The sequence below is a fragment of the Pongo pygmaeus genome, chromosome 7 (assembly GCF_028885625.2).
Source record: "Pongo pygmaeus isolate AG05252 chromosome 7, NHGRI_mPonPyg2-v2.0_pri, whole genome shotgun sequence".
Classification (NCBI taxonomy): Eukaryota; Metazoa; Chordata; class Mammalia; order Primates; family Hominidae; genus Pongo; species Pongo pygmaeus.
This window is the reverse complement of record NC_072380.2, coordinates 106,088,293-106,105,746: the sequence shown is the minus strand read 5'-3', so window position 1 is coordinate 106,105,746 and position 17,454 is coordinate 106,088,293. Positions and strand designations below refer to the sequence as shown.

The window sequence follows — 17,454 nt, the reverse complement described above, 5'->3', positions numbered from 1 at the left end:
CCCTTATCTGTAAAATACGAATAATAATAGTACCTACCTCCAAAAGTAGTTGTAAGAATAAATTGAGATAATGCATACGTCCTGGCACATAATAAACTCTCAATAAATGTTAACTTTTTTTTTTTTTTTTTTTGAGACGGAGCTTTGCTCTTGTCGCCCAGGCTGGCGTGCAGTGGCACGATCTCAGCTCACTGCAACCTCCTCCTCCCAGGTTTAAGCGATTCCTCTGCCTCAGCCTCCTGAGTAGCTGGGATTATAGGTGTCCGCCACCAAACCCAACTAATTTTTGTAATTTTAGTAGAGACAGGGTTTCACCATGTTGGCCAGGCTGGTCTTAACTCCTGAACTCAGGGGATTCGACCGCCTCGGCCTCCCAAAATGCTAGGATTACAGGCGTGAGTCACCATGCCCGGCCAATAAACCTTAACTTTTAAGGTCCTGTTCCTGAGACTGCAAGGCCAGGACCCAACTATGGATTATCAAGGTAAATGATATCTAGTCAATGAGCCTACCTCCTCAGAGTGACATCCTCTGCTTCTGTATAGATCACCTTGACATTTCAAACAAGTCACAAATACTTATAATAGTCTCACTTATTTACATATGTCTGAGACATACATATTTACTGAATGTTTCCCACAACCCTAAGAGGTAGGTACTAGTAGTATCCCCATTTTACAGATGAAGAAACTGAGGCACAGAAGGGCTAAACAATTTGTCCAGTGAGTAAAAGATGGCTCTGATTTGTGTTAACTATCTTTTTATTTACTTATTAAACTACCTCTTCTTTCTTATAATCATATCATTAAAGAATGGGTATTTTGCAGTGAGAAAGGGACCCACAACTCATTTTTTCTGTCATCTGTACAATGTTTTTAAAATGTACTTTCTGCTTAATGAGCTTTGACTCCATCCACAAATACATCAGTAGCTATACAACGTGGTGGGAAACTTTGTTATTTGCAAATGATAAAACCAAACACAAGGTTGTTCACCAGCTATTATGTAGCAGGCATCACAGAGTATACCTGTAATAGTGCTTTTTCATTACTGAAATTTCAGTACTGGCTCATCTGTTCTCTTGTTTCAAAAATCCAGAAGATGGGAACAAATTTATAAAGACACTTCACAAGGTTATTTATATCTATAAAACCGACTAAGCATGCATTTATTAAGCCCCCAGGTGTTGGGATTGTACTTGGCGAACATCTAAGGCAGTAAAATTACCTTTTCTGTGGTATTCTAGGGTCTACAGGAGCTTTTTTATTTTTATGTTTTGAGATGGAGTTTCACTCTTTTGACCAGGCTGGAGTGCAGCGGTGCGATCTCGGCTCACTACAGCCTCCATCTCTCGGGTTCAAGCGATTCTCCTGCCTCAGCCTCCCGGGTAGCTGGGATTACAGGCGCCCGCCACCATGCCAGGCTAATTTTTTTGTATTTTTAGTAGAGACGGGGGTTTCGCCCTTTGGGCGGGCTGGTCTCGAACTACTGACCTCAAGTGATTCGCCCGCTTCGGCCTCCCAAAGTGCTGAGATTACAGACGTGAGCCACCGCGCCCGGCCACAGGAGCTTTTTAGAAGATGCTTTACGCCACACAGTAATGCAACACTGAAAAGACAAGTCGCCTTTTCTCTGCTTTTGCATCTCTTTCCTTAACTTCTGGAAATCTTGAAAGTTTGTCCCCCGTACTTCGACAGTTGTCTACCGAAGATTCTCAGCACATCTACCGGCTGAGCCCTGAATGCGTCGCCGAATTTCTCCCGTTGAAAGTCGAGGTCCCTGGGCAGGACAGAATCTGGGCATGCGCAGAAGCTCAGCCAACCCCAGGGCTCCGCCTCCCCTCCTCTAGCAAGGGGAAACGGGTGAGCGGCAGCGCGCGTGCGCAAGCGTGGTGGTGGGTTACGCCTGGAGAGCGCATGGGCAGACAAACCGTACGTCCGTTTGTCCGGACCGGAGGGGCAGTGGGCGCCATCTTCTTCTAGGCTCACTGAGGGTCTACTTGTTTTGGGGAGGCTGCTGTGACGAGGAGTTCCCTCAGCCTCCGGCCTTGTGTGTCCGACTCGGCAGCAGTGGTGTGTGTTTATTGCCAAGTGCGAAACAGTTCCCCTCGGGGCGCCGGGGGTGGGGAGGGCTGGGCGACCAAGCCGGAAGAACGGCGAAAGGCGGGACCGGCGGCCGCGCCAGTATCTAGCGTAGCTCCTGCCGTTAGGGCATCCTCTTTTCTTGCTAAAACACCGACTCTCCCTTTCCCGTCAGCTTCCATGTGGTGGTGTATGTGCGCTTCCCAGGGATTTTGAGAGTGAAGATCTCGAAGGATTTCATAGGTATTTTTTTTTTCTTTGCTATGTCATCGTAGTCGGTGGTGGCAGAAAAGCGCTGCAGGCCCGGCTCGTTAGGCTTGAGAAGGGCAAGTGTTTTCAGTTAGATTTGGGGGCAGTTCACCCTCTGGCGAGTTAGGGTGGAATGTTTGCCCTTGAGACGGCGTAACGGAAAGGCACAGAGGTTGGGCGGTCCAGGTTAATTTGAAGGCTGATTTTGGCTGAAAGTCTGGCGACAACATCGGATCCTACGTAGCAACTTTGGCCTGGCGCGAAAGAAGGAAGCTCTGACCCCTGGGAGTTGTGGACAAAGGCTTTGGGCTGTAGAATCGATGCCTTCGGATGATTCCCGTTTGAGGATGTTAGGAGAAATCCTGTGCCATGTGGATTCGTCTTCATTTACAGTTCTTAGGGACTGTGGCTCTCATTGGTCATTCCTTTGGTTTTTATTTTAAACATCTACATTATAAAAGTTGGATCATCGTAAAGAATAATTATGGGTTGGTGTAGATTATTTTCTGCAGGGGAAACTCACGTTTAGAGTGTGAATATGCTACATCATGACTTTGGGCTTTACGAAGTAGTCGCAGAGTTAAAATTCTGACCCTCACCATATCTGGAAAATGACTTTTTCTTCGCTAGTTAAAAATCAAATGGATCTGATGAGATATTACTTATTCAAATTCTGCCTCCCTCCCGTTTCCCTCTCCGTATCCCCTTAAGTCTTGATTAGAAGATGCACATTATATATTGTTTAGTTATAATGGTGATTAAGTGGGATGAATCGTTGGATAAAAATAGTTATTTAAAATGCGCTTTTAATTTCACTGACTTACTCTTAAGTGACCTTTTAGGGACCCACTCTTCTTTTCATAAAAATTTTAACAGATTATTGTCTTCAAATGAACACAAAGGCACAAAAATACTTTTTGCATTCATAACTAGAAAACGCAAAATTTTAATTGCAGACTACTTGAAGGTAATTTTCGTGTTTTGCTTTTGTGTAATTTAGTGTGTTGAGTTGAATTTCTGGAGAATTTGCTTAGGGAAATATAGCATGTTGGAACCACAGAAGTGCCCATTTTGAGAGCTGGTCCCTTACAGTTGGTCTCCAAGGTGTGTTATTGTAGAGGCATAAATGGTTCATTACCCTACTGTCTCAAGGGCAGAGAAGTTTAAGCATTAGTTTTGTTTAACTGTGGCAAATGAGAATAAACTTCTTAAATAGTCTGCTTGAATTGGAATTCATGAGATTTGTGCTAATGAAACTACTTAGTTAAAAGATAGTTTTTAAGTGAGGTAGGATAAATTACTAGAGTTTTTTTGAATTTGAGATATAATTATTCCTTGAAACGTCTCTAATTTCTCTTGTAGATGAATTTATGTTCCCAGGGTAAATCCCTTTAAAATTTTTTTAAAAGCTTAGGAGAGACAAGAATATGTATAGCTTATGGTGCTTTCTAAAATATCTTAAAAGTAAAAGAGTAGCTAAGCCAATTTGCATAGGAGGGAGTCTTGGGACTTTAATATGGATAAAGTATTCCAGAAGCCATTTGTAGTTTTTGTTGAAGTGTTACTATGGATATTGGTTTGTTGAAGAAAATAGGCTTTTTTTCTTTTTTTGTTACTGTGCAAATACTTTTAATAGCAAACCTGATTAATATTTTTCAGTTGTAGAATGCGTGAAGTAATTTGATGTCTTTGCTAGTTTAGCTTCTAGTTAATCTACGTACCCTTTTTAAAGGAAAACAGACCTCAGTGAATATATCTTCAGACCCCCACTTTGGGGAACAGTGGTACTTAAGTGTAAGTACTGGATTCTGGATTAATGCAACGTTTATTTGTACATTAAAAACGTGTAAATTACTCCAGGCGCAGTGGCTCATACCTGTAAATCCTAGCACTGTGGGAGGCTGAGGCGAGCTGATTGCTTGAACCCATGAGTTCCGTACCAGCCTGGGCAACATGGTGAAACCCTGGCTCTACAAAAAATACAAAAAGTAGCCGGGTGTGGTGGTGCGCACCTGTAGTCCCAGCTACTTGGGAGGCTGAGGTGGGAGGATTGCCTGAGCCTGGGTAAGTCGAGGCTGTAGTGAGCCAAGATAGCACCAGTGCACTCCAGCCTGGGTAGCAGAGCAAGAGAGACCCTGTCTCCCCCACCAAAAAAAGTGAGTGTAAATTATAATTATTTACTTGGCAAGTCTTCATGAAATAGTTTGGGTATCCCTGAAAGTATTAAACGCAAACTTCTTCAAAAAAAATCCATTGAGATTTTTCAGTAAACGGGTAATCCCAGTATTCCAAGTTAATTTTTAATTTTACTTTTCTACATCATCATTTGGGTTTTCTTAGTAGAGTGCAGAATAGTTGTTTGAAATGGAAATCTGCTATTGGCATTATTAATAAGATAAATAGCATTTTCTGTTTGGCTTGAGATGAATTTTAACAGTTACTATTTTTGCAATAGAAGGAGTGGTATTGAGATTTTTAACTTTAGGGATATTGTAGTATTTGCCTTAATTATACTGGCTTCATGAAATTTGGTTCTGTGCTTGGATGTATGAGCTGTTTATGTAGACCTTTAAATTGTATCCAAACAGTAGCCCATAGGTTTGGATTTATTGTTTTAAAAATTGATTTTTGAATTTCAGGCTTTGCTGTTTTATTCATTTATTGTGTAATTTTGAATGGTTGCCTTAATTTGAGTTGGTTTTATGTTTTGAAAGGGAGGAGAACAGCATGAGAGTTGGATATAAATATGTACTAGATTTTTGGATTTTCATGTGGCAAAATGATTGAAGGTCTTTTTTTTTTTTTTTTTTTGAACTTTGAGTATTGAGATTTTACTTGTAGAACAGTTTTTTGAAGTAGATGTAAAACTTGTGTACAGCAAAATGTATAGACCCTAAGGATACAATTCAGTAAACCTTGATAAATTTATACACCCATGTAACTACTGCTGCATTCAAAATATATAACATTTCCGTCACTCCTTTCTTCATGCTACTTCCAATCAAGGAGCAATTGTTAAATTTTTGGCAAGTTTCAAATTTTTAAATAATTTTTATATGTCTATTTGGATATTGTATCTCCTTTTTGCAGAAGGATGATTAATTTCCCCTTGGAACAAAAGACCATTTTGTAACACCTGTAATTGTGGTTCCTTATTCTGCTTCACTTTTGATAGGTAATTCTGAAATGGATATCCTAATCTGGCGTTGGTTTAAGATAAATTACAGGGTTCAAGGATTAATTATATTTCATTTTCTTTCCACAGTTAAGTTGCTTTTACAGAATTAACAGGTCTCCAAGAAATTTTAAAAAAGGTAAGATATCCAGAGTTTAAGGCTTTTTACAGAGGCTTGACAAAAAACATGTGAAGTAGAATAGTAAATCTAGGTATCCATGGCTTCTGTTCTTTTTTTCTAAAGACAGGGCCTCACTCTGTCCTCCAGGCTGGAGTGCAATCGCACAGTTGCAGCCCACTGTATCCTGAAAATTTCAAATTGGGCTCAGGCAGTCTTCCTGCCTCAGCCTCCTGAGTAGCTGGGACTACAGGTGCATGCCACCATGCCCAGCTAATTTTTTCTTTTTAGAGACAGGCTCTCGCTCTGTTGCCAAGGCTGGTCTTGAACTCCTGGCCTCAAGCGATCCTCTTGCCTTGGCCTTCCAAAGCCTGGAATTACAGGCATGAGCCATCATGCTGGCCCTGGCTTTTGTTCTCTGTGTCTGGCTAGTGGTAGGCAATTTATTATCATGAGCAGAAATTATATACTAACCATAGATGACTTTTCTAAATATGTAAAATTCATTGCAGTTGATAAAATAATCTACAAAGCTCTCATGTTTCAGTAGAAGATAAGATTCTAAATGAGTCTGAAAATAGTTTGGTCTTCTTGTGAAGCAGCATTTGGCAGACTTAACAAAGGAAGATTTGATATTTTTGATGTTCCTATTGTATAGAATAGGTGATACGAAATGTTTCTTCAAGGTAGTTGGTTTATTTGTATTTTTAGATGGGAGAAAGTTTATCCCTTGTTTTCTTTAATAATTAGATATGATCAGTATTTTTGTGAACTTGTATCTTTTCATTTATAAATGTTGAAGGAAGCAGGAACCAGGTAATTATTAAGCTTAGTTTGGGCTAAGGTACTTCAAAAATAAGACTTGCTATTATGTGTACCTTTTTGTCTGCAGGTCATTATTGCTGTGGTTTGAGCTCAGCATGGCTGTAGTCATCCGTTTACTGGGGCTTCCTTTTATTGCGGGGCCTGTGGATATTCGTCACTTCTTCACGGGATTGACTATTCCTGATGGAGGAGTGCATATAATTGGAGGGGAAATTGGGGAGGCTTTTATTATTTTTGCAACAGATGAAGACGCAAGACGTGCCATAAGTCGTTCAGGAGGGTTTATCAAGGATTCATCTGTAGAGCTCTTTCTTAGTAGCAAGGCAGAAATGCAGAAGACTATAGAAATGAAAAGAACTGATCGTGTAGGAAGAGGGCGTCCAGGATCTGGGACATCAGGGGTTGGCAGCCTGTCTAATATTATTGAGTCTGTTAAGGAAGAAGCAAGTAATTCTGGATATGGCTCTTCAATTAATCAAGATGCTGGGTTTCATAGTAATGGTACAGGACATGGTAATTTAAGGCCAAGAAAGACGAGGCCATTGAAGGCTGAGAATCCTTACTTGTTTCTACGAGGTTTGCCTTACCTAGTAAATGAAGATGATGTACGTGTCTTTTTCTCTGGTTTGTGCGTGGATGGAGTAATTTTCTTAAAACATCACGATGGCCGAAATAATGGCGATGCCATAGTAAAATTTGCTTCATGTGTTGATGCTTCAGGAGGTCTTAAATGTCATAGAAGTTTTATGGGTTCAAGATTTATAGAAGTAATGCAAGGATCAGAACAACAGTGGATTGAGTTTGGTGGTAATGCAGTTAAGGAGGGTGACGTTCTTAGGAGATCTGAAGAACATTCTCCACCAAGAGGAATTAATGATAGACATTTTCGAAAACGATCTCATTCAAAATCTCCCAGAAGAACACGTTCTCGTTCCCCTCTTGGATTTTATGTTCACTTAAAAAATCTGTCCCTCAGTATTGACGAAAGAGATTTAAGAAATTTCTTTAGAGGTACTGATCTGACTGATGAACAGATTAGGTTTTTATATAAAGATGAAAATAGAACAAGATATGCCTTTGTGATGTTCAAGACTCTGAAAGACTATAATACTGCTCTGAGTTTACATAAGACTGTTTTGCAATATCGTCCAGTTCATATTGATCCAATTTCTAGAAAACAAATGCTGAAGTTCATTGCACGTTATGAAAAGAAGAGATCAGGGTCACCAGAGAGAGATAGGCCGGGACATGTTTCACAAAAATACTCTCAAGAAGGTAACTCTGGCCAGAAGCTGTGCATCTATATAAGAAATTTTCCATTTGATGTTACAAAAGTTGAAGTGCAGAAGTTCTTTGCAGACTTTCTTCTTGCTGAGGATGATATTTACTTGCTTTATGATGACAAAGGTGTTGGTCTGGGAGAAGCATTAGTGAAATTTAAATCAGAAGAACAGGCCATGAAAGCTGAACGTTTAAACCGACGAAGATTCTTAGGGACAGAGGTATTATTAAGACTTATATCTGAGGCACAAATGCAGGAGTTTGGTGTAAATTTTTCCTTGATGTCCAGTGAAAAAATGCAAGCTCGCTCACAGTCACGTGAGCGAGGTGACCATTCCCAGTTATTTGACTCAAAAGACCCACCAGTATACTCAGTTGGTGCTTTTGAAAACTTTAGACATCACATAGAGGACTTGAGGCAACTGGATAACTTGAAGCATCCCCAGAGGGATTTCCGGCAGCCTGACAGGCACCCTCCAGAAGAGTTCCGGCACTCCTCAGAGGACTTTAGGTTCCCCCCGGAGGACTTCAGGCACTCCCCAGAGGACTTCAGGCGACCTAGGGAGGAAGACTTCAGGCGGCCTTCTGAGGAGGACTTCAGGCGTCCTTGGGAGGAAGATTTCAGGCGCCCTCCGGAGGATGACTTCAGGCACCCTAGGGAGGAGGACTGGAGGAGGCCTCTTGAGGAGGATTGGAGGCGGCCACTGGAGGAGGATTTCAGGCGGTCTCCCACGGAGGACTTCAGGCAGCTCCCCGAGGAGGACTTCAGGCAACCCCCTGAGGAGGACTTCAGGTGGCTCCCAGAGGAAGATTTCAGGCAGCCACCTGAGGAGGACTGGAGATGGCCCCCAGAGGAGGACTTTAGGCGGCCTCTTCAGGGAGAATGGAGGCGACCACCCGAGGATGACTTCAGGCGGCCCCCAGAGGAGGATTTCAGGCATTCCCCTGAGGAGGACTTCAGGCAGTCACCCCAGGAGCATTTCCGGAGGCCACCTCAGGAGCATTTCCGTCGGCCACCACCAGAGCATTTCCGGAGACCACCTCCAGAGCATTTTAGGCGGCCTCCCCCAGAGCACTTCCGGCGGCCACCCCCAGAGCATTTCAGGCGGCCACCCCCAGAGCATTTCAGGCGCCCGCCCCCGGAGCACTTCCGGAGACCGCCCCAGGAGCATTTCAGGCGGCCGCCTCAGGAGCATTTCAGGCGCTCCCGAGAGGAAGATTTCAGGCACCCACCAGATGAAGACTTCAGGGGCCCTCCCGATGAAGACTTTAGGCACCCTCCTGATGAGGACTTCAGGAGCCCCCAGGAGGAAGATTTTAGATGCCCTTCTGATGAGGACTTCAGGCAGCTCCCAGAGGAAGACCTTAGGGAAGCTCCGGAGGAGGACCCTAGACTTCCTGACAATTTTAGACCTCCTGGTGAGGATTTTAGGAGCCCGCCTGATGATTTTAGAAGTCACCGCCCTTTTGTGAATTTTGGTCGCCCAGAAGGTGGCAAGTTTGATTTTGGAAAGCATAATATGGGAAGTTTTCCTGAGGGGAGATTTATGCCTGATCCAAAGATAAATTGTGGTTCAGGTAGAGTAACTCCTATTAAGATAATGAATCTTCCATTTAAAGCTAATGTTAATGAAATTTTAGACTTTTTCCATGGTTACAGAATCATACCTGATTCAGTTTCAATACAGTATAATGAGCAAGGCTTACCTACAGGGGAAGCCATTGTTGCTATGATAAACTATAATGAAGCTATGGCTGCTATTAAAGATCTAAATGATAGGCCAGTTGGGCCCCGAAAAGTTAAGTTAACTTTGCTGTAGAGAGAGAGCATTTCTAAATTCAGTTATCTTCCTTGCAGTATTGATGGAGTAAAATACATTTGTTTTAAAAAAGTGTTGTTTTTTTTTTAAATTATCTAATGAAATATTTTATTTTTGACCTGTGAATAGAACGAATGTAAATAGTAGAATGTGAATCTGGTTTTCTTTTGCTTGCAAATTGCCATTCATTTTTTTTTCTAATTTAAAATTACACATGCTGTTTTTTCTTTGATGGGGAGAAAGAACTAATTCCCTGAGTTCATTCATTTTTGTTGATGTCATGGGTAAGCTTCAAGACTTATTGAAGTAGAGTTGTATTTGGGGAAGATACATTTTATATTCACTTTTTTTTTTCTTTCTGTAGTCTACATCTTTTACTCAAACTGTATAAGGAAATAGTGACCGATTGTTCAGGTTTGGCATTTTCATTGCTACCTGCCTGCAGAATTAATGCCCTCTTCCTTGTCTGAGATATTACTGTGTTAAGTGTCCTGTTAATTATAAATAGTTCAAAATGGACAGACTGTCAACTTGAAATTTACTTATGTAAAAAGCTTAGGTGATTCTTAGGGTTTCCATGTTCATAACTTTACAGAGTTTTATAAAAATAAAATTGCAGCTTAATAGAACTAATTAACTTGTATTTGTATAAAAAGAAAAAAGAATTGCAGCTTGATATTGTGAAGTTTTTCAATAACTTCATTAAACCATATTTATGATGGGAGGGACCAGACATTCTATAGTAATAATGTATAGTGCTGTGTATAATTCCATGGTTTCTTCAACATCTTATCAACCAAGTAAAATTAATACAACATACGCAAAAGATAGTAAAGTAAGAATCTAATTGTAGGTGCAAGGGGACTCAGGCTTATGCTGGGAAGAATCTGAAAAATGGTATAGTTTGTTTTTCTAGGAAGAATTTACTGATGAGTCACATAACTTGCATGTAATATTAGGTTCTCATTTTTTAGCTTCAAAACTTTGTGTCCATGCAAAGACTCTATAACTGTTAAGACTTGTGTGGTTGAATTTTGACTTCTTTGATATTCAGCATTTAGTGCATACATTTTGCAACTAGGGAATTTGATTTTCTATACCCATAATAATATTTATGGCTAACATTTATTAGGCACTTACTATGTGCTAGGCACTGTAAGCACTTTACATGCATAATCTCGGTATTCCCTGTGAGTACAGGGTTAATTATTTACCTCTATTTCACAAATCAGATAATGAAGTGGGATGAAGTGGGAGGTTAAGCAACTTGCTTGAAGTCATAGGTAGTAAATCATGGGGCCAATTTTAACCCAGAGAGACCACTGACTCCAGTTCATTCTTTTGCTGCCTCACTTTTTTAAATGTTATTTTTAATTAGGAAGACCATGCTAAAGATACTTTCAAGGATAAGTGATTATTTTCTCACTTCAATTGTTGGTTTAAAATTAGCATAAATAGGTAAAACTAGCATGTTCAAACACTGAGCTCAAACATTAGCATTATTAATAAAAACCGAGTGACTTTAGATGTTTCTTTCTATCCAGGGTTTCTCTTGGGATACTCACATTGTATATTACTGGCTTATATTTCAAAATTGTTCATTTTATTCAACATGATTGACTTTGGTTGGCCTTTTATAATTTACATAAAACATAATTTTCCTCAGTTCTGTAATCCAGATTTTCCCCATTGAGTAAATAATACAATTAAATTTACATATGGTAATTTAGACATTTAATAGGATATTGCATATGTAGAATACTTTGTCAGTACTTATTAGTTACTACCTATATGTATTTTTGTGTTACTTTTCAGTGATTTAAAGAAATCTAACAGAAATCTGCTTAAATTTGTTTTAAATAGTGAATATCCTGCTCACTATGGAATGAATAAACAGGTAAATTTGATATGAAAAAGCACCTTAGTATGATTCTTTAAAGTATAAGCTTGTGAGTAGCTAGGATAATGTTAAATTGATTGTTTGGAATATCCAAACCAAGCACAATGAAGAAAGTAGAAAGAAATGATATTTTTAATTGAGCAAAGATTATATAGATGGTTCATTTGGTCACCCATTTTGAATAATATATGGAAAGTTAAAAAATACTTCTCAGATACAAAGGAATAAAGCTAAGATGAAGCTTAACGTGAGGGATTACTTACTGTGGAACTGCATTTCAAACTGGGCTGAGGTGGGATGGTGGTGGTAGATAAGAGGCCAGCTAGAGTAAACATAAGCTTTGTAGTTTTATTATTTTAAGAGTCAGAGTCTTGTTCTGCTGGCCAGGCTGGAGTGCAGTGGTCTGATAATGGTTCACTGTAGCTTCTAACTCCTGGGCTCAAGCTGTCTTCCTGCCTCAGCCTCCTGAGAGCTGGGACTACAGGTGTGTGTCACCTTGTCTGGCCAAATTTTTTATTATTCGTAGAGACAGGGTCTCACTGTGTTGCCCAGGCTGTTCTCAAATTTCTGGCCTCAAGCAGTCCTCCCTCCTTGGTCTCCCAGAATGTGTTGGGATTACAGGTGTGAGCCACTGTGCCCAGCCTTGTATTTTGATTTTTAAATTAATTTATGTGAATATTTCGTTTTACTCTATATCAGGGCTTAATATTTTTAAACTTCATTATAAAAAGTTGATTACAGAAAGTGGTATCTTCTAGTTGGGAGCCATCTTCGCACATCTCTCTCCAACTCTGCCTTTAGTGATATGTCAATAACAAATTGGCCATGGCGGGAGCATTTTACACCATGGAAACTGATAAATGCAGCAAATCAAGGAATTCCCCTCCTGTTGTCCCCTCAGAAAGCCAGCTTCCCAGCACCTCATCAATTTCATATATAAAAAAAGAATAGTAAATTTTCATGTACACATCACTCAGCTTCAGTAATTGTCATCTCATAGCCAGTTTTTCCTCTCCTATCCTCAAGGTATACCAGGTACACTGGAGGTGTATTCTCTAGCCTGATATCCAGTGGCATTTGTCTTAAAGCCAAACATTTTTGTCTAGAAATTATCTAAAAAAATGTAGATCATGTCTAGAAAGTCAATCCCACAACCAAGAGATAGGTAAAAATCATGTTAGGAGTGCATTTCTATTAATTTACTGAGATCACTGTTAAGAGCAGTGATTCTTGATCCATATATCACCTGTTAAGTGGTGACCTTGCTGCCTCTGTTTTTGCAGTAAATATTAGCTGTTGTTTATTGAACTGTATTAGATACTATATGATGTATAATTATGTATGAATTAACTGTCATTTAATTCTGATAATCTGAAATTTCAAATGCCCCGAAAATCACAAACTTTTTGAGTGCCAACATGATGCTCAAAGAAAATGCTCATTGCAGCTTTAAGATTTCAGATTTTTGGGTTAGGAATGTTGAACTGGTATAATGCAAATACTCCAAAATCTGAAGAAATCCAAAGTCTTAAATACTTCTGGTCCCAAGCACTTCAGATAAAGGATACTGAATTTGTATTCCTATTTTGGAGATAAGAGATGGAGACTTACAGGCTGGGTTGGATTGGTTGCCTGTTTTTTGTTGTTGTAGTGGGAAGCTAGGAATGGTTTTTCACATTTTTTAAGTGTACTTAAGTCTTAAATGGTTACATAGGTAGCTGTATAATAGTCTTGAATTTGCCTCAAACCACGAAGAATAAGAGTATTTTTTTCTATCTGGCCCTTTAAGAAGTTTGCCAACCTAGGACTGGTCTAAATAATGAAAATTTTACATTAATAAAAGTATTTTCATGGATAGTATTCCTTTTGTTCTTAGAATATTTCTTTGAGGTAGGCAGAATGTATGTTTTATTCCAGAATTATTGTTTTACGCAGTTTTAACTTTACAAATAAGGCAAATAATGCTCAAGAGAAGTTGCTATTTAGTAAGCAGCAAAATAATAACTCTGTTGTTTTCCCCCGAAGTACAACCAAATTTAAATACCGAGTGAGGAAGCAGTAAATATCCAATGATATCCTGAGTTTCTTAAGAATATTAATTTAGGGTTTTAAAATGTTTTAAATATTTTACAAAAAAGTACTGAAATAACTTTGTCACTTAGGACTATTCTCAGGAAGGAGTGCTTTGTTAAGAACAGAGCCACGAATGACAAAGTCAAAAGCTTTCTAGAAAGTCTTTATTTTTCTGTTACGAATAATTGCATTTTCTAATTATCCCAAATGATTTTATAAATTCCGTAACTTTTATATGCCTGCCTGGGATCCATGAAATAAAAGTATTCCTTACCAAAAGAGAAGCATCAGATACACTGAAAGGCTCAATGTTTTATATTTTCAGAAATAAAAGTGACTGTATACCCTTTTATTAACTATATGGTAGCTTGGTAAAATTTTTATAGAATTTTTAATGATCTATGGTGTTCTATGATGAGGCAACATTCCACCAAATTAGACTTCCAAAAGTTGCAGTATCATGTATAATTATGACAGTTTTGTTTTAAAACCAGAGTCAGACTGAATGTGGCTTTTTTACAGCTAAAATTTATGCCTTATGTGTATTCATAAAACATTGATATCTTAGTGTCACATTATCTTTACTCTTTGATTATACTCTTCTTGAAAAGTAAATTTACTTATCAAATGATAAAGTTTTAGGGAATGTTAAAAAAAACTTTTTTTCTTAAGGCTTCATGGAATAGAATTACATGTAATCAGAATGACTACATAAGACCCTTTTCTGGTAATGAAAGCATGGAGTCTTAACCAAAAAGCTAAGCAGAATTGTTAGATCTTTTGGTTTCTGTCATAATGTACTGTGGAACTTCAAGTAGATATAGTACATTAATATGAAATACTTTGAAATACACATCTTTAAAAAAAGGCACTTACACAAAAATAATGTAACACTAGGTAGGATGTTGAAATGACTAGTATGCAATATTTTTTAAAGCCTTCATTTTTGGTCAGCATAAGTTTCCTTTAATTATTTTTCTGTTTCCAGTTGGACTTCACTTTGAGGCTTAACATAGCAAAGTGAGTATAAAGTTCTACAATTTAGTAATTGTGGATTTCATGTCATTTATGATGAACATGGAAATGTGTAGTTTACTTAAGAAAATTTTCTTCTTCTGTAACATCTAACTCTTCATCCTCATCATCTTCTGCTTGTTGATCCTTTCTTAGTCGACAAGTGGATACCTGTTAAAAGTTAACACACTTTTTAAAATAAAAATACTAACTTAAAAAAATTTTACATGCTTGGTATATTTTTATGCTATTAAAGAAAAGGGCACACAACAAATATTTCAAAAAAATGTCCATGTCATAATTTTTAGTAGTGAAAATTCCCTATGAATTTTAAGCTCAGAAGCCAGTTTTTTCATTCATCATATTTTTTTGAATAAAAATGTGTAATTAGCCATTTGATTTTAGTTGGATAGCCATCAATACTTCAAAAACATTAAAAGTATAGACTCTATATTATGAATGTTAAAAATAAATTTTGGGTCACAAAAACAGCATTTGAGAATCAAAATGGATGGCAAAAATAGAAGGATATTTCAGCTAGGCAATGGGACAGAAATACTGATGTAAGTAGTGTGATTTAAATGGAATGAGTTGAGAATCTGAATTCACCAGTTTTAAGTTGCCTGACTGCTGCCATGTGGGGCATATTGCTTAAAACTTCTCTGAGGGTGATTATATCTAACCCAGGGGACATTTGGGAATGTCTAGAGACACTGTTGTTTGTCAGTATTGGGGCTGTGTGTTTATGTGTGCTGCTGGCATGTTGTGGGTAGAGGCGGGGGATGCTACTATCTGCTTAATATCATCACAATATACAGGACAGTCAGTATTCCGTCCCCTTTTTCCTCCCTGGTGGGCCCAATTATTTGTCCCAAAGTCAGCAGTACTGAGGTTGAGAAACCCTGGGATAATGCATTCTGAAGTGCTATACAAGTGTTAGCTAAGGTAACATTATTAGTTGTAGTCAAAACTTTATATGGACTATAAAAGTAAATTTATGGAATTTATGTTCAAGGCACTTAATGCCGGAATAATAAAAATATAATTGGGTTGGGGGAGAGATACATACATATAAAACAAAATAAATGCTTACAGGAGAATCAAATGAAAATAGAAAGTATGGTATCAAATTTACCTAAAAGTTGTATCTTGAAAATAGTTTGTTGAATTTTATATTCTGAAGGCTAGATATGAAAAGGGCATAGCTCTCTGGATCAGGGTTTGGCAAGTTGTGGCCCAGCCAGCCTCCTGCTTTTGTAAATAGAATTTTATTAGAACAGTCATCCTGCTTTATGTGTTACTTATAGTTGTTATTTATAGTTGTTGGGGTAGAAACCATATGGCCCACAAAGCCTAAGAACGTTAGTCTCCACATCTTACAGAAAAAGTTTGTCAGCCCCTGCTCTAGATACTGGGAAACTCAGGCTTTCTGGATATAGAAAAAAATGAAATGATTCTGTGTTCAGTAAAAACCCTTTTTTAGTATAATTTGGTATTTAACTTTATAATTTAATGAGATCCACTAAGTTTTGTTAGTGAGATTTAAACCTAAGTTGGACTTCAGAATCTGTGCTGTTCATATTATAGCAGATAACACATCTGCATTAGCATTCTTTTGTCTTTTCCACTTCTGCTCTCAAGTGTTATGCTTTAGAGAGTAATGTGTAATTACAGTATAAAAGATAATTAAGAAATAATAGAGCTGCACTTAGTGCAATCTTCTGTCATTTTATAGAAGAGTAGAAATAGGTCCAGGGGAGGATAAGTTACCGAGGTGATATGACTGAGGGGAAACATTTTTAGAACTCAACAATTCCAAAAGCAGCAGCTCAAATTCCTTTAGAGTACGGTTTCTTGCTCACCTGTCCTGTTCCAGATACACACTTAGCTGACAGTGATCTCTGAAGAGGTGACTTTGAATTTGCTCTTACAATATCTAAACGAGATGAATAATCTGGTGCATACAGAGAATTTCGGAAAACCTATTGTAATGATAAAATAGCATTATAAAGTAGATGCTAAACAAAATCAAGACAGTCAAATTAAGTTCCTTAGTTAAGATTTTTTTTTTTTTTTTTAAAAAACAACTCCCCCCAAATGGACAAAACTCCAATTATTGTAAATGTAAAAGAAAAAACAACAAAAATAAGCTAGAAAGATGAAAGCTAAAAATTCTATTTGAACTATGTAAGATGATGACAGATATTAAACAGTAATTAGTCATGAGACAATCATTTAAATGCTGTTGCCAGGAGAACTGCAAAAGTTGAGACCCTCAAAGAGCATGCAAGCTAGTAGGGAGGCTGCAACTCATACCTTTGAATCTTTTTGTTCTGCATATTCTCAACTCTTACCAATTTAACTCTGCAGTACTGCTATGAAAATTACATAAGAGTAAATTGGAACCACTATAATTTATGGATTCCAACCTTACTAGGATCTGGAATGCCATGACTTGTCAGTTCTCTTTCCTTAAGGCACTATTTCCAAATGTTACCACTCTTAAGCCTTTCTAGCTCCATCTTTTCTACCCTACCCCCACCATTTCTCTATATAGACTAACAGGTAAGGTTATCAGATATGAATCTCTTCAACTTTCCCCCTTTCCCTCAAGCTTTTCGCCCCTCCTTTTCCTTTGCTCTCTTTAAAAATGCCATTCTGATTTATTTCCAATGTGCATTTTTCCTTTAACCAAAACTTCAAACCCAACCAACAAACAAAAGCTTTTGTTGTCCACAGGTTCCCTCTCCTAGAAAACAAGCTCAAGATCAGTCTCTTTTTTTTTTTTTTTTAGTTATCTCAAGGTATAACTACTTAAAAAACTTTCTTGAATATTCGACTTCATCTCCATTTTCTTTTTAAAAAAATTTCTTTTCCATTTATTTATCAACAAACTACAATTGAGCTTTTCACCTCCC

The 17,454-nt window shown here is 38.2% G+C and overlaps 2 protein-coding genes across 22 annotated transcripts in view; one reads left to right on the top strand and one right to left on the bottom strand.

Moving 5' to 3' along the window:
- The first annotated feature begins 1,874 nt into the window (after positions 1 to 1,874).
- RBM12B (RNA binding motif protein 12B) lies at positions 1,875 to 14,757 on the top strand. Of its 13 annotated transcripts, none has more exons than XM_063668969.1 (5): positions 1,916 to 2,072; positions 2,257 to 2,324; positions 5,421 to 5,505; positions 5,596 to 5,644; positions 6,516 to 14,757. In XM_063668969.1, the coding sequence occupies exon 5, from the start codon at positions 6,544 to 6,546 to the stop codon at positions 9,547 to 9,549; it is 3,006 nt and encodes a 1,001-aa protein (XP_063525039.1). In that variant the 5' UTR covers positions 1,916 to 2,072; positions 2,257 to 2,324; positions 5,421 to 5,505; positions 5,596 to 5,644; positions 6,516 to 6,543; the 3' UTR covers positions 9,550 to 14,757. The 13 variants fall into 13 exon arrangements, with proteins under 13 accessions (XP_054354200.2, XP_054354204.2, XP_063525039.1 ...); XM_063668968.1 differs by lacking the exon at positions 5,421 to 5,505 and adding an exon at positions 4,191 to 4,486; XM_063668971.1 differs by lacking the exon at positions 2,257 to 2,324.
- The window catches only part of CIBAR1 (CBY1 interacting BAR domain containing 1), a 28,369-nt gene continuing 24,582 nt past the window's right edge, over positions 13,668 to 17,454 (bottom strand). For 4 of the 9 annotated variants that reach the window (XM_063668973.1, XM_063668977.1, XM_063668975.1 and 1 more), the window contains 2 exons: positions 16,399 to 16,518; positions 13,668 to 14,707 (listed from right to left, as the gene is read on the bottom strand). In XM_063668973.1, coding sequence (XP_063525043.1) covers positions 14,615 to 14,707; positions 16,399 to 16,518 — 213 coding nt within the window. In that variant the 3' untranslated portion in view covers positions 13,668 to 14,614. Of the gene's footprint in view, positions 14,708 to 15,668; positions 15,788 to 16,398; positions 16,519 to 17,454 lie in introns of those variants that run through there. The other 5 variants (XR_010127260.1, XM_063668974.1, XM_063668976.1 and 2 more) reach the window with 5 other exon arrangements.

What these genes read in the sequence shown, in the direction of transcription:
- RBM12B (XM_054498225.2), top strand. Translation starts at nt 6,544, where the DNA reads ATGGCTGTAGTCATCCGTTTACTGGGGCTTCCTTTTATTGCGGGGCCT.